Consider the following 20,328-nt stretch of genomic DNA (forward strand, 5'->3'; position numbering starts at 1 on the left):
TACTCTTTTACACTTGTGAAATTGAATTCGATCTGGTATTAAAAACATTCCCAGATGATCAATTGATAATTATGGTTTCTTCACTTAAAATGTTATACTGGGGAAAATATGGAACTTTGTTCACACAAGAACATCCCAAACTTTCAGTTTTTTTCCCCCAAGAGCTCAGACCAAAGCACATGTATAAAATACTGGTGGAGCTGAAAGAGCATTCTGGGTATTGATGTGCAAATGAGCACACCAAGCTTCCAACTTCCAAAACAGAGTTATTGTAATAACACTTAAGGCCATATAGTGCCCTCAATCCGTGTGCTGTATTTCTGTTGATGTCAGTGGGAGTTGCTTGTCTACACTGAAGGCAGAGAATTGTCAGTGTAGCTTTTTACCACTGGATCAAGGTTTGTGTATATTACATATAAACACATGCAGTTAGGCGATTTGACTATTTGGATTCAACTGTGACAAATCCACTTTAAATATTCACATGTTGCATAGATACTACATGCTAGTAATATTGTTCTCCAGATCTGTTTGCCAGTCACAGAAACAAGAGTACTCAATATAGTGAGGAAAAAAATATTTGTATTTTAAGTATACATGTCAGGTAGCAATTCACAGGCTTCACACACACAGTGCAAAGATAATCAGGAACTCACTATCTTTTCTGGTGAGTTTTAGTCAGTTCTGTGTCTTTTCCCCTGTGGTTCTGTTGGTTTATTTTTCTTTTTTGCTTTATTCAGCTCCCTATTCCCTGACACGGTTCTTCTCACCCGGCTTCCTATTAAGGTCCCCCCCTGCCTTTTCTTTGTCTCTCCTCCTTAAGGGGGAGGGGAGCTGAATTCCTGCTGCTGACACTCCACTTTCTTCAGAAGACCTTTCTCCAACTCCCATGGAACCTTCTAGTTCCAACATTCCATCTCTTCCGGCAAAGGGGCATCACCCAAAACATGCTTCCTGTTATTTGTTCGGAAAGTTAAATATTCAACTCCAAAGTGTTGTTATTTGTGGAAAGTGAAGCCAGTCATTCTTTCCATTAAATAGTGCACTGGATTAGCATTCTTCATACTCATATTCTAATTAATGTATCTTGCCTGTTAAAGATCATCACCTGCAGCCTTCTGCAATCCCAAGAGCAGCACAGAAATTTAACTGGTATCTTCACCTCTTTTACATGACAGAGGTTACTCTTGCACTGTTAAGGCTGAGATCTAATCTATTTTATTTTCACCCTATCACTCTTAATACCTTGGCCTTCATATATTTATGGTCTCTCCAGCTGTTAAAGCACCACTCATAAATACCCTCATGTAAAATGTAAAGCAGTTTATTCTTAATGCTAATATAGATTTAAAATACATACATGTTCTATCTCTATTTAACTTGATCACTTAATTGCTACTCAAGTTAACTTTATCCCAAGCTTGTTCTGTCCCAAACATAAACATATACAATCACAAGCCATCAACCCTCCCCTCCCTACCTTATAGTCCCCCCACCCAATCCTCCATCTGATCAACTGTCATTTCCCAACTGTCTTGGAGCTTTCTGAATCCAATATTTTATTCCCTTTATTAAAGGCATATCATCCACAAAGCTGCTTTCTTGCTGTTTAAACCAGAATAAACCCAAAGACTGAAGATTCAGAGGGTGGTGGGGGGAGAGAAAAAGAATATTGCTATCAATAGATGATTAATACTTAAATCAGTTAACAAATGCTCCATACATTACTTGTTTTTGTGAGCTTTGCACTTATTTATTAGATAAATATGCTTTTAATTAAAAGGATTCACCACTCACAGTAGAATAGATACTTGACCCATTTACATTGCTTTCTATGTATTTTTAATATTTATAAGAGTTCATACGAGACTACAGTGTCTGGCCATGACAGATTTATTGTATCAACATTGGAAGGTTAAATATATTTCAGGCTACCTCATTTAAGATGCAATATGTACTATTAGATTGTAGCAAATTAGCTGTTGAATAAGGCATGTTTGATAGAATTTAACTCCATTTCTTAAAATTTATATTTAAGACAAGTTGTGCATTATTGGCCTGAGACTTGGAAGACTGAGTCCTTTATTCTTGAACTGGTGGCTGCAATCTACCTCCCCACACCACATCGTGTAAGTACCTTATTTGAAGTATTATCATCCTTTAACTTGATTACCTTCATCAGAACCAGCAAATTACTGGTTTGGTGATAATGTACTAATTGGAGTACAAATAACTAGTTTTATATTTAAAGGGTATTTTATATTTAAAGCACCCACCTTCAGTGCAGGGAGTTCACTTGCTTTTCCAGGTTGATCTCTCAGTCCATTTAAAAGAAAAGGAGTATTTGTGGCACCTTAGAGACTAAACAATTTATTTGAGCATAAGCTTTCATGAGCTACAGCTCATCCGATGAAGTGAGCTATAGCTCACAAAAGCTTATGCTCAAATAAATTGGTTAGTCTCTAAGGTGCCACAAGTACTCCTTTTCTTTTTGCGAATACAGACTAACACGGCTGCTACTCTGAAACCTTTCTCTGTCATGTTCTCCCTAAATCTCTCTTTCTTGATTATGTTATTTATTTTTTGTTCAATATCTTTTTGTCAGCAGAAAAAATTCTTCTCATCCACTTTATCCAGCTTTTCTCTGTTGCTCTCTTCCTGCTCCTATGTTGTCCCCACATCTTTTTTTGTGGATTTTTTCTCTTTAAGTGCCCAGTCCCCAATCAAGCGCTATATCTTCTATTTGAATTGTAGCACACAGGAGTTTTATTAGCTTTTTAATAATAAATATAGTCTTAGCACATTTCCCAGTGGCCCAATTCCTGGTCACTTTACTCACACAGGTGTACCCATTAAAATCAATGGGACCCACTAATGTAAATAAGGCGGGTAGAATTGGGTCCTGCTGGGTGACGAAGGGCTTAATCCTCTCAAAGAGTTGTGCATCCTCAACTTTCATGGCTTTTGAGAATGCTCTGCACCTTGTGAGGTTGATTCAGTTATGATAACCTTTAAGTTAGTTAGTTGGACATTGTTCCACATGGATTACAACATGTTAGTGGAGTAATCCCTAACAGACAATTGAGTAATTTATAATAATGAGTAGTCATGTGACTTGTTTACTTTTTAATTCTGTTTCACTGAACTATATAGTAAGTATTTAGTTTACTATATGGTGACATATTTTCACTTTTAGTAACTCATTATATCTTTCCTGAGTTTTCAGTGAATTTAACTCCTGTCAAATACCACTGTTCTAATGGGCAATGAATTCAGCATTCATTACTTATTAGTAGGGCCCTACCAAATTCATGGCCATGAAAAACATGTCACCGACTGTGAAAAATGATCTTCCCCCATGAAATCTGGTCTTTTGTGTGCTTTTACCCTCTACTATACAGATTTCACGGGGGAGACCAGTGTTTCTCAAATTGGGGGTCCTGACCCAAAAGGGAGATGCAGGGGGGTCACAAGGTTATTTTAGGGGGGTCATGGTATTGCCACACTTACTTCTGTGCTTCCTTCAGAGCTGGGCGGCTGGAGAGCAGTAGCGGTTGGCAGGATGCCCAGCTCTGAAGGCAGCACCCCACCAGCAACGGCACAGAAGTAAGTTTGGCAATACCAGGCCATCCTTACTTCTGCGCTGCTGCTTGCAGTGGCTCTGCCTTCCGAACTGTGCTCACAGCCAGCAGCCGCCGCTCTCCAGCTGCCCAGCTCCGAAGACTGCGCAGCCACCAGCAACAGTGCAGAAGTAAGGGTAGCAGTACCGCAACCCCCCCCCCCCACAATAATTTTGTGTCCCTTGCACAGCTCCTTTTTGGGTCAGGACCCCTACAATTACAACACTGTGAAATTTCAGATTTAAAGAGGTGAAATCATTACATTTATGATTTTTTAAATCCTATGACCATGAAATTGACCAAAATGGCCCGTGAATTTGGTAGGGCCCTACTTATTAGGCTGATTGTCACTTTATTTGTATTACCGTGGCACCAGGACCCCACTGTGCTAGGAACTGCACAAAGAGAACTAAGAGAATCCTTGGCCCCTAACAGCCTAGTTTTATAGGTTACTGTGAGTTCATTATTTTTTGACAGGGAGGCATCCCATGGGAATGCTGATCCAAAGAGCAAGGGTTCTCAAGTTCTGTGGTATTGTGGATTGCATCTTAATACTGATGGTGGTTGGTGGTATACCAGCCCTCTTATTCACAAGCATGTGAACAGTTCTTCCCATTCAAGAGGTCATAACATTTCTGTGACAACTTTAGCAATTGTTTACATGGATTACCTGTTCTGTTCATTCCCTCTAAAGCACCTGGCATTGCCCACTGTCCGAAGATGAGATACCGGACTAGATGGACCTTTGGTCTGACCCAGTATGACCCTTATTCTTGAAAAGTAACTGGGAGTATATGTAGGTATTTTAGTTGTCTTTAATGTGGTAAAAGTTCTTTTGAAAAATGTTAATTGCTTGTCTACTTTTGCTCTTTTCCATATCTTCCATTTATCCCCTGCCCTTGCTTTCACTGCACATGTTTCTTAGCTGGCTGATTTTAGTCTCCTTATTAAACTCTATACACTTCTCTGGAATTTGGTTCCTTCCTTCCCTGCTTCTTGGTTGAATCTCTAGATGCTACTGTAATACAGATAAATTGGTTCTACATTTTCTGGATTCCAGAGAATTTGGACTATATGGAATAAAAATAAGAATGGAAAACATTAATTTTATCAGTCCTATTATGCTTCCTAAGGTAAAGGGAAGGAATAAGTGTCTGATTAGGTCTTTCTTAAAGAAGTTTGAAAAACTTAATACTTTTGTTGAAAAGAGGGTATTTGAATGTATTAATATTCTTAGAACTTTGTTTTCCTGGATTCAAAGTCCTGTATTCTTAATGGTGGGTGTCTTATTGTCAATCTTAATTTTACTTATTTTGTATCCAGAAATTAATGTGAATGTGTGACAGGTAGATTGCTGGGACATGTATTTTAGTGATGTATAGTCATGTTGGTGCTTATAGAAATTTCTTATAGCAGTGTTTCTCAAACTGGGGTCCCCAAGGGTACTCCAGGGGGTCCACGGGCACCACTGATCAACTCCTTCCCCTCTCTCCCAGTGCCTCCTTCACACTGGGGAACATTCCAGCGTGAAGGAGGTGCTGGGAGGGAGAGGGTGGAATAGGGAACCTGGTTCCGCGCCGCTCCTGGAAGCGCCCAGCATGTCTCAGCATAGGGCTGAGGGGAGCAGGGGGGGGTCTCCGCACGCTGTCCCCAGCCTGAGTGCTGACTCTGCAACTCCCATTGGCCGTGGTGCCTGCAGGCAGGGGCAGCGTGCAGAGACCCCTTGGCCCCCTGCCTAAGAGCCACTGCCAGAGGGATGTGCTAATCACTTTTGGGAGCTGTCCGAAGCAAGCGCTGCACCCCTCACCACCTCCCGCTCCCCAACCCCGTGCCCAGCTCAGAGCCCGCATCCAAACTCCCTCCCACACTCCACCCCTCTGCCCCAGCCCTGAGCCCCCTCCCGCACCCAAACTCCCAGCCCAGAGCCCGCACCCCACTCCCTCTCGCACCCAAACTCCCTCCTGCACCTCACCCCCCTGCCCGAGCCCTGAGCCCCCTTCCACACCCAAACTCCCTCCCAGAGCCTGCACCCCCTCCTGCACCCAAACTCCCAGCTCAGAGCCCGCATGCACTGCTGCACCCAAACTGCCTCCCAGAGCCCATACCTCACACCCCATCCTGAACCCAAACTCTCTCCCAGAGCCCACACCCCCTCCCCGGAGTCCTAAAGTTTGAGAACTGCTGCACTAGAGCATTGATTGCAAAACCTTTTTACTTTCAAATGCCCCAAAATCTGATCTGACATGACCATGAGTGGCCATCTTAGATACAAACATTCTCTTTCTCCCGGTGTTCCGTCCTCCCTTCTTTCCTCACTTTATCCCTCCTTTCTGTGCTTCCAAACAGTCTAGAGTGGAAAGGCTCTATTTTCAGTTACCTGAGTGGAAGGAACCAGTTTTTAAATCTGATCTCTTCATTTAGTCCCAGAGTGACCAGATTTAAAAACAGGAATCCTGTAGCAGAGATGGGAATATAATAGGATTGCCAACTTTCTACTTGCCCTGCCCCGCCCCTCCTCCCGAGGCCTTGCCCCTGCTCACTCCATCCCCCTGCACCCCATTGCTCACTCTCCCCACCCTCATTCAGAAATGAGGAGTTCAGAGTGTGGGAGGGGGCTCCAGGCTGAGGCAGTGGGTTGGGATGCGAGAGGGGGTGAGGGCTCTGGCTGGGGGTTTGGGGTGCAGGAAGGGGCTCCGGGCTGGCAGGTAGAGCCAAGGGATTCGGAGCATGGGAGGGGGCTCTGGGAAGAGGCAGGGGGTTGAGGTACGGGCTCTGGCTGGGTGTGCAGGTTCTGGGGTGGGGCCAGAAATGAGGGGTTCAGGTAGGGTGACCAGATAGCAAGGGTGAAAAATTGAGACGGGGGTGGGGGATAATAGATGCCTATATAAGAAAGAGCCCTGAATATCGGGACTGTCCCTATAAAATCAGGACATCTGATCACCCTAGGTTCAGGGTGCGGGAGCTGGCTCCGGGCTGGGGCAGGGGGTTGGAGGGTGAGGGCTCCAGCTGGGGGTATGAGCTCTGATGTGGGGCTGGGGATGAGGGATTTGGGGTGCAGGAGTGGGATCTGGGGTGGGGATGAGGGGTTCAGAGTGCAGGAGGAGGCTCTGGGCTGGGGCTTGGGGCACAGGGATGTGTGAGGGCTCTGGCTGGGGGTGTAGACTGGGGTGGGGCTGGAGATGAGGGGTTTGGGGTGTAGAAGGGTGCTCTGGGCTGGGACTGAGGGGTTCAGAGGGCAGGAGGGGGATCAGGGCTGGGGCGAGGAGTTGGGGCATGCTGAGGGAGTGAAGGCTCTGGCTGCGGGTGCAGGCTCTAGGGTGGGGCTGGGGATGAGGGGTTTGGGGTGCAGGAGGATGCTCCAGGCTTGGATCGAGGGGTTTGGAGGGCAAGTGGGGGCTCTGGGTTAGGGATGAGAGGTTGGGATGCAGGGGATGTGTGAGGGCTCTGGCTGCGGAGTGCAGATTCTGGGGCAGGGCTGGAGCTGAGGGGTTCAGAGGACAGGAGGGGGATCAGAGTTGGGGTGGGGGCCCAGGAGGGGGGCAGGGGTGCAAGCTCTGGGTGGCATTTACCTCAAGCAGCTCCCGGAAGCAGCGGCATGTCGCCACTCCAGTTCCTGTGCAGCCAGGCGGGTCTGCATGCTGCCCCATCTACAGGCACTGCCCCAGGAGCTCCCATTGGCTGCAGTTCCCGGCCAATAGGAGCTGTGAGGGAGGCGCTTGGGGTGGGGGCAGCATGTGGAGCCCACTGGCTGCCCCTATGTGTAGGATCCAGAGAGGGGACATGCTGGCTGCTTCCTGGGAGCTGCACGGTGTGGAGGCTATCAGAGAGCCTGCCAGCTCCGTTGCACGGTGCCACCAACTGGACAGTCAACAGCCTGGTCAGTGGTGCTGTCTGGAGTCACTGGCATCCCTTTTCGACTGGGTGTTTCAGTCAAAAACCGGACACCTGGTCACCCTAGAATGTAATCTAGGTGTTCTGACTCCTAATCCAGTGTCTAACTGCTGAACACACCAAGAATTGGGCATCCCTGGGCAGCCAAGCTACCTCTAGATAGATCTTCTCCATTTCATAAAATGTGTTAGATAGTAATTTAAGTAGGCAACAGTGCTTAATGTCTGACATTTACAGATTAACTAGTCAAGACATGAAGATTATCTGCTCTTCTGAGTAGGAAAATGTATCAATAATTAACGGAGTGTAATTGGCATGAAAGATTAAACTCAATAAGAGACATGACAGAGTGTGTAACTACAGTGGCACACATTCATTTCTTATGGGGCTGAGCAGGCAGACAACTTTTGGCCTTGTGCCTCAAGACTTACCTAAATGGTTCGGTTCACTACAGAACCCTGTAACACTCCATTGTGAGCTTCCAGAGTGGTCCTTGTGTTAAAGGGAATATTTTTCAGCATTGTGAATAAACTACTTTTTCATTAAGGGTTTGCCTTTGCAGTTATAGAAAACAGTCATATAACTGAAGAAATTAGTTAACACAAAATGCTCCTTTAAAAATAAGTTTTACATATGACTATAAATAAGGCAGAGACTACAGACATTTACAGGATTATTAATTTTATAATCATACAATCATCATTGCATTTTACATCAGTTACCCAAAATCCTAAGATCCTTACTTAATTTACTCAAAAATGTCAATTGGCTTCTGTAAAAGTTTTACCTGCGTAAGGACCTTGGGCTCTGGCCCATTAAGAATAAGATTGTTTATAATCAGAGATTTGGTAAAACTTGTGTGCATATAATACATATCACCTATCGGTGTTATCCTACTCATTGCTGTGGTATCTGAATATCTTACATCTGAGGATCTAAAGTGCCATACAGGCATTAATGAATTAAGCTCAATACTGCTGCAGGGCAAGTAAGCATTATCTTTGTTGTACAGCAAGTGAAACTGAGGCACAGATAGGGGAAGTGACTTGACCAAAAATCACACAGAGTGTTAATGGTAGAGTGAGTGAATGGTAGAGCTGAGAATAGAAAATAGATCATCTAACTTCCACTCTGATTTTTTTTCCACAACACCCCCTTAATCTTTCATGACCCTAATGGGCTGTGGTTGTGTACCTGAATATGTGGTTTTATGCCTTGCAGTTCCTTATTCTAGCAGTCATGACTGAAACCACACCGTGTAATACCTCTCAACTGTTTGACAGAGGAGCATCTGTTATTTCAGATACAAATTTGCTCCCCACCTACACCATCTTGTGATACCTTGCTTTCATTATCTTATATTATTGATAAAGTTTGATTAGAGAAGTTGAGATTTTACACAATGAGAGAGACAAGGTGGGTGAGGTAATATCTTTTATTGGACCAACTTCTGTGTGTGGAAGAGACATTGTTAAGCATAAGAGGTTCAATCTGTCCCACCTTGTATTTAGTTTTGACCTCTGATTACCTTCTCTATATCTGAAGAAGAACTTGGTGGAGCTCGAAAGCTTTCCCTTACACCAACTGAAGCTGGTCCAGTAAAAGTTATCCCTCATCTTGTCTCTCTCATATCCTGTGACCAATTTATTTACACTATCCAATTTCTACTACTCTTAAAGATACTTGTTTATTTTTTTCAGAGTAACAGCCGTGTTAGTCTGTATTCGCAAAAAGAAAAGGAGTACTTGTGGCACCTTAGAGACTAACCAATTTATTTGAGCTCACGAAAGCTCATGCTCAAATAAATTGGTTAGTCTCTAAGGTGCCACAAGTACTCCTTTTCTTTTTGTTTATTTTTTGTCTCCCATTTTGGGTCTTCATCCCTAATTGTGTCCCATGTTTAGGCACTGGGCGAGTTGAGAGGTTGATCGTGTTACATAATTACCTCTGTAGTGGGGATATCACCCTGAATCCATTTACATTCATCAGAACTAACTGCCTTAGGGAACAGAACTTTCTCAGCTAAAAGTTTTGTTTTTCTATTAAAAAACAATGGCCCCTCAGTGCAGGGAGATAATATGGGGCTCAGTCAGACTTTCGGGTGGATTTTTCAGTGTCTTTCTGACCCTTTCTCTCCTAATTTTCTCCCAGGTTCTATTGGTTTCTTCTTCCCTTTTTCTTTCCTCACGTCCCTAACATTGTGCTCCTGACACGATATCTAGCTTTCTGTTAACATTCCACCCTGCCTGTTCCCAGTCTCTCACCTTTTCAAGGGCCCCCTTATGTTGTCTCTGTGCTCTAGTAGTATCCTCTGAATTTTTGACTGCTCTGTTCCAGTTCGCCAGTTCTAGCCAATGCGCTGAAGGGCCTAATACCAACTGTGCCTCCATATGTCCATTCCCAACTACCCAATCCCCAACTATTTACTTCTTAAACAGTCACTTTCCGAGATGTCCCAACTGCCATTCTTACACCTGTCCATTTTCATGTCAGTCTTCCAATATCTTCTTTGGATTTAACTATTCAAATATATTTCCTGGTAGGCCGGCATCACACTAAAGAGAAAAAATATTACTCCGTGTGTAACCCATTATTAGTCTGCTTTGAATAAGCCTTGTTGCACTGTAAAAGGTTATGTTGCAGGCTGGTGGTGCTTGCCTGAAACACCATGCTCTGTTACTGTTGGAGATGTTGATCCTATTGGGAAAGGCTTAGGAGGGTTCCTCCAGCTCAGAGGCAGGTAGCTCCTTATTTCCCCTGGACATAAGAGAGATGAGTTACTTTCTGAGGGTCTAGGCTAAGCAGTTTTGAGGTAGGAACCCTAGGAGCAACTAAGCCTAAGGAACAAGCTTAAACAGAGCTATTGTTAGTATCTTTGTTAATTAAACCAAAACCTACAAAGGGGTGAGTTTTTAGCCAGATACAATATGTGCCCTTAAGTTTAGAACCAACTGGACAAGCACCTACACATGTATGTTTTACACCAGTAATAGAACTAGGAATTATTTGGTCCTGAGGGCTGGTTGTTATGTTAGTCTCAGTAATCATGTTTTCAGGATGGTTATTGACTTTTTTTTTTAAACAGGACAGGAAGTATCATGTGATCAGAGCTGTGGGGAGACACCCAAAGGTTTGGACTGTGTTTTTGTGCAGCACTAAGTCCTTGTGGTATATCAGAGACCCACAGGCCTCTCCACAAGAGCCACAGAACATACTTATTAGGTAAGAGGTGGGTGGGAATCCACTTTTAGGTAGTACTTTAAATTTATTTTAAGAGCTAGTGTAACCGCTCTTTGTAAAGCCCTCAGTTCCTTGGACTGCTTAAGAAACTAAATTTTCAATACACAATAAACCAAACAAGTATCTATAGTAAAGAGCTTCCCCTTTAAGGGATAGTAACTTTTCCTTTATTAGTTGTCCTCCAGAATCATTTGGCTTCCAGGTCCTGTGGATCCTCCCCTTAGGCTAGGGAGAGGTCGTTTAGCAGGATCACTTTAGCACTTCCTGGATCCCAATAGGACCAAGAAGCCACTATTTACCCAACCTGATCTGTTTTATATACATATTAGCTACAGCTGCCCTGCCCTCTTACCTTGAGCTCTGAAGGGGATTCCTCAGGGTCCAAGCTCCCTTTCTCCATGCAACATTTGCTTTGATTTATTTGGGAAACTGGGGAGGGTTATGCAGCCAAGAAGGCCTATTTTAAGGGCCCAGAGAGCCTGCACTGCTCATCACAGTCCACCTTTTTGTTTACTGATAAGATTTACAGATACACCATGTCACTCATATGGAGGGAGATGTCTTCCTTTTATAGTTTTAAAACCGTTATCTTTTTATGAAGAAAGATTTTGCTGTGTGCTTCAGTGAGACATTTAAAAACTCTCTCATCCAACCTTGAAATCTTCCTCATACAAATTGTCATAGTTTTATTGCCTTGGAATTGCAGCTGGAGGAAGAACTAAGAGTGGGGTCCCTAGGTGCTATGGTAATACAAACAACAGCCATAATAGAAATAGGAGTATGTTTTCCCACAGACTCATAATTTTCTGGCACCTGACTACTGATTGAAGGTTGTGTAACCCACTGGGCCTGTAATCTGCAGAGGACATGAGTTGTTACATTCTCCTCAACTAGAGTTTTAGCTCAAGCTGTAGTGGCCTATGCTTTTAGTTACACTGGGAAATCCCTGGTTCAATCTCTGCAGCGCATCCGCTGCCTTGCAGTGGGCAATCATGATTCCCCAGCCTCTCTCCAGCCATGCCTAGTTGGTAGGAAAGAGGAAACCCTGGAAGATATTTTATTTTCTCTTAATGTCTCTGAAGCAACTAGAGCTGCTCTTTGACTGGCGTGTTTCCATTCCCCCCTCCCCGTGCAGGTTGCCAAGCAAAGGCACCTAGTAGGAGGTTGGAGACTGAGCGAAGGATAGGAGCAGGCGGGGGGACAGCTTCCCTCCAGTGTTGTGCCAGGGCATCTCTAGGGTGGCCCACTCTAACCACACTGCAGACAGCGCAGCGTGCCAGCTACCCACGTCCCACGCCTTGAGGCTTAGGTGAGGCCTAGGGAGGCTGCGCGGCGCAGAGGGCGGTGCTGACGCCTAGGGGGCGCTATGGCGCTCAGCCCGCAGACCCACTAGCTCTGTGACTTTGAGGCTCGTCCTCCTCGGCTTGGAGAGGCGGTTTTATGAGAGGGAGGGGCTAGGGCGCAGTTTCGTGTGCGGGCGGGGCTCTCCTCTGGGGGCGGTGGCTTTGGGGAGAGGCGGAGTTATCTGCCGGAGCGTGGGTAGGATTTTGGGCGTGGCTTTGGCTCGTAAGTGGGCGGGGCTATGTTCCGGCGGTGGCCGGCTCCTTTGGCCTGCTGTGGGAACTCGGTGGGATCTCGCGAGTGCTGCCAGGCTCCCGCGAAGCTGTGCGCCTGCGCAGTGCTGGGGCTGAGGAGCGGGGCCGGGGTGGCTGGTCGCCGAGCGGGCGGGGATCGTCGCCAACATGAGCGGGACATTGGCCAAGATCGCGGAGATAGAGGCTGAGGTACCTCCCCTCCCCCCACCCGCTGAGGGGGAGGGCCGATCTGCCGGCTCCCCGGGGAGCGGCCGGAGGCGGCTGGCTAGGCCAGCTGCGGGTCTCCCGGTGCCGGGCGCTGCGCCCGGCTGCTGCCCCCTCCCGGCCCCGGGAGGCCGTGGTGCTCCCTGCGGGAGGCCAGGCTCCGCGCCGGGGTGACGGCCCCGCAGGCTGCTGATGGGGGATCAGGGCTCCTGGGTTCTCCGGCCTACTCGGGCGGCTGGAGGGTGCGGGGGGCTCCGCGGGCAGAAAGTGCCGGGCCCTGGCCTCCCGCCGGCTGCCTGCCCGGTGGGTCAGTAGCGTCGCGCTGTGACTTTCCGCAGATGGCCCGGACGCAGAAGAACAAGGCAACGGCTCACCACTTGGGGCTGCTGAAGGCTCGCCTGGCCAAGTTGCGGCGGGAGCTCATCACTCCGAAAGGAGGCGGCGGCGGCGGCCCCGGAGAAGGTGGGTCGCCCCTCGGGGGCGCCGCTCCAGAGGCGTCACTTCCCGTTTCCGGGGGCAGTGTGTGGCGGTAGCTGAACCAAAGGGGCGTCTGTTGACTTTTGGGTGCCCTAACTTGCTCCTAGGGTTTGTCCACACGGCCGCTGGCAGGGCGCTCCGCGGTGCTGGTGGACAGACTCACTGGATCCGCTCCAGCGAGCTACTAAAATTGGACTTGTTAGTCTGTATTCGCAAAAAGAAAAGGAGGACTTGTGGCACCTTAGAGACTGAATCCGATGCAGTGAGCTGTAGCTCACGAAAGCTCATGCTCAGATAAATTGGTTAGTCTCTAAGGTGCCCCAAGTCCTCCTTTTTGTAAAATTGGACTGTGGCACTGCTGCAAAGCGTGTCCCCGATAGTCTCAGAATAGTGGTGGCAGCTACAGCGAGGAACCAAGTGAGGTTTTTTTTCTTTGTTAGATACAGAGCCTCAGACAGAAATTGCTTTAATCTCTAGGTATTTGGTATGTAGATTTATTGAGGATGTAGTGAAAGGGCTGCATTAGCAGAGACCTGAGATTGGCAATTAATGGAGCACCTTGCAGTAGCCCTCATTTTTAAATGTGAAAGTGTAGTCCATGTTAAGTACATCGGTGAATATGGAGTATCAATTCTGAGAGGAGTAGGTAGACTGTGCCTCCATAGTAAAGCTACATGGACTACATTTCCTTCCCTTGGAAAGTATACGTCATACTAATGGGCCTCCTCTCCAACATCAGAGGACCTTTGAATTTTCTTGTTAATTTTTTTTATTATGTTGTAGGTTTTGATGTTGCAAAGACTGGTGATGCTCGAATTGGGTTTGTGGGTTTCCCCTCAGTGGGGAAATCTACTCTGCTGAGTAACCTTGCTGGTGTGTATTCTGAAGTGGCAGCATATGAGTTCACCACACTAACTACTGTGCCTGGAGTCATTAGATACAAAGGAGCAAAGATACAGGTGAGAACATTTTGCTCACAAGGAGGGGTGTATAGCTTGGCTCTGGCTGTAGCTGAACTATCTAGTCTGATGTTAATAAGTTAGAGGTAAAGTAGTATATGGGAATGTTTTGAGAAGACACGTCTAAAAACCTTTTTTTGAGTTTTAACTTTAAGCAGTTGTCAGTACTTCTCACTGTGCTTCAGTGGGAAAGTCCTACAGCAGGGGAGTTCTTCCTCATTTCATATAACACAAATCACCATGTTTCCTTCCACTAGTACAGAAAGGGAATTAAAGTTTGGGGTGTTGTGGTGGATAATCAGCTGAATATGAGCTCCCAGTGTGATGCTGTGGCCCAAAGGGCTAATGTGATCCTTGGATGGACAAATGGGAAATCTCAAGTAGGCGTATAGAGGTTCTTTTACTTCTGTGTTTGGCACTGGTGTGACTGCTGCTGCAATATTGCATCCATTTCTGGTGTCCACAATTCAGCAAAGATGTTGATAAATTGTAGAGAGTTCAGAGAAGAGCTACAAGAATGAATAAAGGATTAAAAAACATTCCACGTAGTGATAGACATAAGGAGGTCAATCTATTTAGTTTAGCAAAGAGAAGGTTAAGGGGTGACTTGATTACCATGCCCGAGTATCTACTTGGGGAACAGATTTTTGATAATGGGCACTTCATTCTATCAGAGAAAGACATAACATGATCCAGTGGCTGGAAGTTGAAGCTAGACAAATTCAGACTGGAAATAAGGTGTAAATTTTTAACAGTGAAAGTAATTAACTATTGGAACAGTTTACCAAGGATTGTGGTGGATTCTCCATCACTGACAATTTTTAAATCAAGACTGGATGTTTTTTCTAAAAACTATGCTCTAGGGATTATTATGGGGCCTATGTTACACAGGAGGTCAGACTAGGTGATCTCAATAGTTCCTTTTGGCCTTGGAATCTATGAAAGCTATGTGTAGTATTCAAAGGGGAAATAATTGTCTATTATTGTTTACTCAGATTGCCAATAGATTCAGTTAATATTAGAAATGGGATGAGGTCTTCTTCCTTTGTGGGAAGAGAGGCATTCTGTACATAATGGATTTCCTTCCTCTCTTCTAAACACACAGCTTCTTGATCTCCCAGGAATTATTGAGGGAGCTAAAGATGGGAAAGGAAGAGGCCGGCAGGTCATTGCAGGTGAGTATTGCAGGGCTGGAGGAAGCAGTCAGTCGCCAATTTATCCATTATCTTTCATGCTGGTGGAAAGGCCAGGTTTCAGAGTGATTGTTGTATGGGTCTGAGATGGCTTTCTGAGCCCTGGAACTCCTGATATGTGCTGTCAGTATTTCTAATGCTGTGGAAGCATTGGTTTCTTTTTATGATGAAATGAGTTATTTAATTTGTAGTCAGTGGAGGCGTAGCTATTTTCCACTTGCATGGCTAGATTGCCTGAAGGTTGGGCTTTTCCTAGTGCTGAGATGTTTTGTGTCATCATGGCTTCTGCCCTGAAGTGCACTAATGCTTCAGAGTCCAACACAATTTCACATTAAACAAGGCTGTTTTTAATTTCTCTCTCTCTCACTTGTTTCCTATGCCTATTGTTGTGGTATCAAAACATAGACATCAGGGTTATTTCAGCCACTTAGACTCTGACGTAAAGAATCAAACATCTGCATTAGGTGACATTATTTGACCAACACTTAAAAGACTGGTAACGGAAAACCAAATAGATTATAGGCCAGAAAATATAGTGATGCTTTAAAAATGTGACATGACTTATTCCTTATTGGTTCTCATGGGTTTCACTAACTTCATCATGCCTCGTCTTAAATTCAGCCATGAAATAACTTATTGCTCACCCAACGTGCCAGTGTAATGGCACTGAAGATTGAAGTTCTCTGTTAAACTGGAAGTACAGCTCGGATAGTGGGAGTAAGTGTTCCCCACATTGCTTCCCCAGCTGACTTCAATTATTACTTCTAGAGGTAAAAAGATAATTAATTCTCCAGGGCCATTCAATCATTGGCCTTTCAGTGTGCTATCCAGGGTATTAACTAGGTAGGTTTAAGTTCAGACTAGATGATTTAATGGTCCCTTTTGACCTTAAAATCTCTGAACTATAAGATTGCCATTTTTATGTGACGTAAACACCAGAAAATAGACTGAGACTAGAAATTCAGCTCTTGTAGACCTCTGAACAAAGTTCAGAGGGTAACTAAATTGTAGTTGCTACCAACCTAGGTAGGGTTCAGCCCACTGATGGTATCTCATCTTGTCACCAACTTTGATGGATTTTTGTTTGTTTGTTTGTTCTACTGGTATTTGAAAGGGTGTGTTTATTTACCCTTTTGAGGAACTTTATTTTCTGATCCTCAGTTGCTCGAACCTGTAACCTAATTCTGATTGTTCTGGATGTACTGAAACCACTGGGACACAAAAAGATAATTGAGAATGAACTGGAGGGCTTTGGAATACGGCTGAACAGCAAGCCCCCCAACATTGGTTATAAGAAGAAAGATAAAGGTGGCATCAACCTCACAGCTACTGTAAGTATGGAAATTGCAACAGGCTGTTACGATGAGGGATTCAGAAAGCTGCTTGATTCTAGGAAGATGCTTTTGCCATGAATGGAGAATCTGGAGGTACTGGTTCTGTGATTAGGAAAGGGTCTTTCTTCTGCATCTCGGGTGCCTGTTCTTGCAGCAATGACCTTTTTGGAGGCAGTACTTGTTGTAACTAAGTGAATGGAAGTGCTGCTTCTGAAAACATCTTACTACAGCCATTAGTGGGACAAGTGGGATCAATAAGATTCTACTGTGAATTGAGGTTCCTCTCCAATGGCCAGAACCCATCTATGCCAAAAGCATCCGCTCCAGTGATGTGCAATATATTAATAATTTCTGGTTAGTAGGCACTTTGTGCTAGGTGTTGGCATCAGTAATTGTAATAGCTGACGGAATGTAAACTCCTCCATTCCCTGTCTAACTTGTGTCTGTTACAGTGCCCTCAGAGCGAGCTAGATGCTGAAACAGTGAAGAGCATCTTAGCAGAGTATAAAATTCATAATGCTGATGTCACACTGCGCAGCGATGCCACTGCTGATGACTTAATCGACGTTGTTGAAGGAAACAGGTACTGTGTCAGGGCATGGAAATCCTGCTGGGTAGCATGCCTACATTTAAATTACAAAAAAGCTATTCTACAAAGTCTATTTCCAATACAAGCCAAGATATTGATTGCAGTTTCACTAGTCCTTGTTTCATACCCACTCTCAGATGGTTTTTCTTATGAGAGTAGAAGGAAGTAATTTTGGGTGTTGCTGACATCCTCATACCACTGTTTCCTTCTCTTTGCAGAGTTTATATCCCATGTATTTATGTGCTGAATAAAATTGACCAGATATCCATTGAAGAACTGGATATCATTTACAAAGTGCCACATTGTGTACCAATCTCTGCTCACCACCGCTGGAATTTTGATGATCTGTTGGAGAGAATTTGGGACTACCTGAGGCTGGTGCGAATGTGAGTTCTCATGGCTGCTGGATTAGCTGGGAGTCCTCATTCATCCATTCTAGATATAATGGCTTCTTGCAAGCAGGTACAGAACGTTGTCATCAAAAATCTGTTTTATTTGATAAGTAAATCAGAAGCCATGCAGTTTGTCTGCTGTACAATAGGGATAACAGACAAGAGCTGTTTCCTCGGCTTTGGGATCTGTGTTGCCTTACTTCCTAGTAGGAGGATGAAAGAGATGCTGTGAAAGGATAACTTACAAAAAATCAGGACTCCCACTACAGTCTCAAGAATAATTGTTCAAGATGTGATTTAGGGTGGTGTGGAAACAAGACCCTGCTGTGTTAAAAGGAAGATGGGGAGTGGGGGGAAGGGAGGTAGTGCTTGTTATTGGCTGATTGGTCACTCTGTATTGCAGCTACACCAAACCTAAAGGACAGTTACCAGACTACACTTCTCCTGTGGTGCTTCCTGACTCCAGAACCACAGTGGAGGATTTTTGTATGAAGATTCACAAAAATCTTATTAAAGAATTTAAGTAGTAAGTACTGTCTGCAAAAGACTGTTACCATATGCCAGAAATGCAGTAACCCCCCCCGCATTGTCTTTCCAATGGTATATACTGGGCCAAGTTTTTTTTACTTATTTCCCCCCAGTATATTTATAACTTGAGGAAACTGCAGGACTTGACTTTCTAGCCTGACTGGAATAGAATTCTATTTGTCTTCCGTTACTGTTGGCAGTGGTTAGACTACATGACCCTTGTGGTCACTTCTAACCGAAGTTCCCTGTAAGCTGTGCAGCAGCCTGTTCAGTGCCATGCAGGTGCTCAGGGAACCTGCCAGGGGAGGGGTGCCCATAGGCGCCAACTTCCCCTCTAGTTGGGGGGTGCTTGATTTTTTTTTTTCCCCCCTCTCCACTCCAGGCCCCGCCCTGCATCTTCCCTGCTTCCTCTCCCAAACATGCCCCATTGTTGCACTCCCCTCTTCCCCCCCTCTCCCAACATGCCACAAAACAGCTGTTCATGGTGGGTGGGAGGGAGGGGGAGGAGTTGATCAGTGGGGACAGGACGGAAGGAGCTTGGCTGCCAGTGGGTGCTGCTGCTGAGCAGCACCTGCTAACTTTTTTTTTTCTGGGGGTGCTCCAGCCCTGAAGCACCCACAGAGTTGATGCCTATGGGGGTGACCCTTCCCCAGCCCCAGCTCAGCCCTGGACCAGCTGGGGCACCAGCCCGGCCTGGACCTGCTGTGGATGGCAGGGAGATGCCTATCCTGCAGCCCCAACTCTGGAGCTGCTGTGGCAGGGAGAGGTGCCTCTCCTCCACAGCCAAGGTGCTGCTGGGCAGAGTTCTCTCTTCCCCCTGCTGTACTCCTGGAGCACTCTCCTTCACCCCCAGCTGGAGTTCTCACCTCCCCCCCCCACCCCAATCCTCCTGCCCCAGTCCTGAGTACACCCCCAAACTCCTTTGACCCCATCCCCACCACATGAATTTTAGGTGCACCAATATGAAGGTGATGTCACACATCACCTCCATATTGGTGCACATAATTCATTCTGCACGTGTGGGAAAAATTAGAGGGAACACTGCTTCTAACACTATGATTCTATGGTTAGATTTAATGTTTCTGTGCTATTCTGTCTCTGGCTTACTTGCAAAATGCTCTCCTGGGATTATATATGTTTAAAAGCCTGAAAATAACTAATCCACAGCATGATAGGTACTTTACCTATCTGTACAAGGGACTGTTTTGTTTTGTTTGCTTAATAATATCTGTGGCTGCTTCTACTCTTCAGGTGGAGTTGAGACAAAGACCTTTTGCCCATATACGAGTACCTGCTCAAATGATATCTTTTTAGAAAGCTACCTTCTGTATATACAGAATAGCACCTGCCTGTCACAGTAAGCAGGGTGTTTATGTGGCACTGCCATGCCTTGTAAGTTAATTTTTTTTTTCTCTCTTCCCTTCAGTGCACTGGTCTGGGGTTCGTCTGTTAAACACAATCCGCAGAAAGTTGGCAAAGATCACACACTTGAGGATGAGGATGTCATTCAGATTGTGAAGAAATAAAATTGTTCCTGCTAACTTGCCATGGGGGCTGACTTTGTCAGTGTGACTTTCTTCCCTTATGCTCAGCTTTGAGTGCTGTGGAGGGGGAAGATTGTTGACAGTTGCTTCCTTTATAGTGATAGACTGCCAAGGCTAGAAGGATGTTTGATTACTGTCAGGCAGTGTCACAATCCTGATAAAGATCTGAGAAGTTTCTTTTGGGGACATGGTGTGAAACTAATGTGTTGGGTACTTGCATGCTTCACAAGGGTAAAAGGATTAAAATAAAGCCTTGCGAGCTTTGAAAGTTGTATGCTTTTTGTCAGGAAGAAGGGAATTTATACAAGAGTGAAACTAATTGTTCTTTACCAATGCAGAACTCATATGAACCCTACTTTCAGAATAGGAAGGCCTGGTTCTACCAGCCTTCACAAAAGGTGTTTGTTTAAATATTTAAGGGTTTATGCCTTGCAGCTCTGCAGCTGATTCCTCATATTTGGCTGTTGCTCAATGATACAGAGGACTGAGGGATGTTACCATCATCTCATTAAATATTTAATTATGCTGCTTGGTAGGGCCATTGGTCTACATTTCACTTTGTCCACTTAAGAATTTACCTTTCTTGGTGCTCTTTTGTGGTAACTTAAGTTCTGCTTGGGTAGTAACAGGATGCCCTTTGTTTAGCATTGAATGGATAATTTTGGATTACAGGGTGTAGGGATATTCCTGTAGTGTTTCTCCAAAGTTCTGCTACTTGATATTACAGGAGAGTCTTCTGAAAGTTGATTTCCCTTTTAAGAT

The 20,328-nt window shown here is 45.2% G+C and overlaps 1 protein-coding gene and 1 long non-coding RNA gene across 2 annotated transcripts; both read left to right on the forward strand.

The window, feature by feature from the left end:
* The first annotated feature begins 1,912 nt into the window (after positions 1 to 1,912).
* Positions 1,913 to 11,272, forward strand: LOC311531734. Its single transcript, XR_014714270.1, has 3 exons — positions 1,913 to 2,129; positions 4,315 to 4,416; positions 10,597 to 11,272. It is a non-coding gene; the product is annotated as an uncharacterized lncRNA (long non-coding RNA).
* A 1,106-nt stretch (positions 11,273 to 12,378) lies between these two features.
* On the forward strand, positions 12,379 to 19,834 carry DRG1 (developmentally regulated GTP binding protein 1). Its single transcript, XM_084648739.1, has 9 exons — positions 12,379 to 12,535; positions 12,889 to 13,012; positions 13,811 to 13,986; positions 15,092 to 15,161; positions 16,341 to 16,510; positions 16,966 to 17,096; positions 17,321 to 17,488; positions 17,898 to 18,020; positions 19,449 to 19,834. Exons 1-9 carry the CDS (start codon positions 12,494 to 12,496, stop codon positions 19,546 to 19,548), a joined length of 1,104 nt encoding a protein of 367 aa, XP_084504865.1. The 5' UTR covers positions 12,379 to 12,493; the 3' UTR covers positions 19,549 to 19,834.
* Positions 19,835 to 20,328: the final 494 nt, after the last annotated feature.

The sequence above is a fragment of the Lepidochelys olivacea genome (genome assembly GCF_965140295.1).
Source record: "Lepidochelys olivacea isolate rLepOli2 genome assembly, chromosome: 15".
NCBI lineage: Eukaryota > Metazoa > Chordata > Testudines > Cheloniidae > Lepidochelys > Lepidochelys olivacea.

Excerpts from the sequence above, each read along its gene's own strand:
- DRG1 (XM_084648739.1), top strand. The coding sequence starts at position 12,494 with ATGAGCGGGACATTGGCCAAGATCGCGGAGATAGAGGCTGAG. Across the intron at positions 12,536-12,888 it reads TCGCGGAGATAGAGGCTGAG|ATGGCCCGGACGCAGAAGAA; the intron begins GTACCTCCCCTC and ends GACTTTCCGCAG. Across the intron at positions 18,021-19,448 it reads CTTATTAAAGAATTTAAGTA|TGCACTGGTCTGGGGTTCGT; the intron begins GTAAGTACTGTC and ends TCTTCCCTTCAG.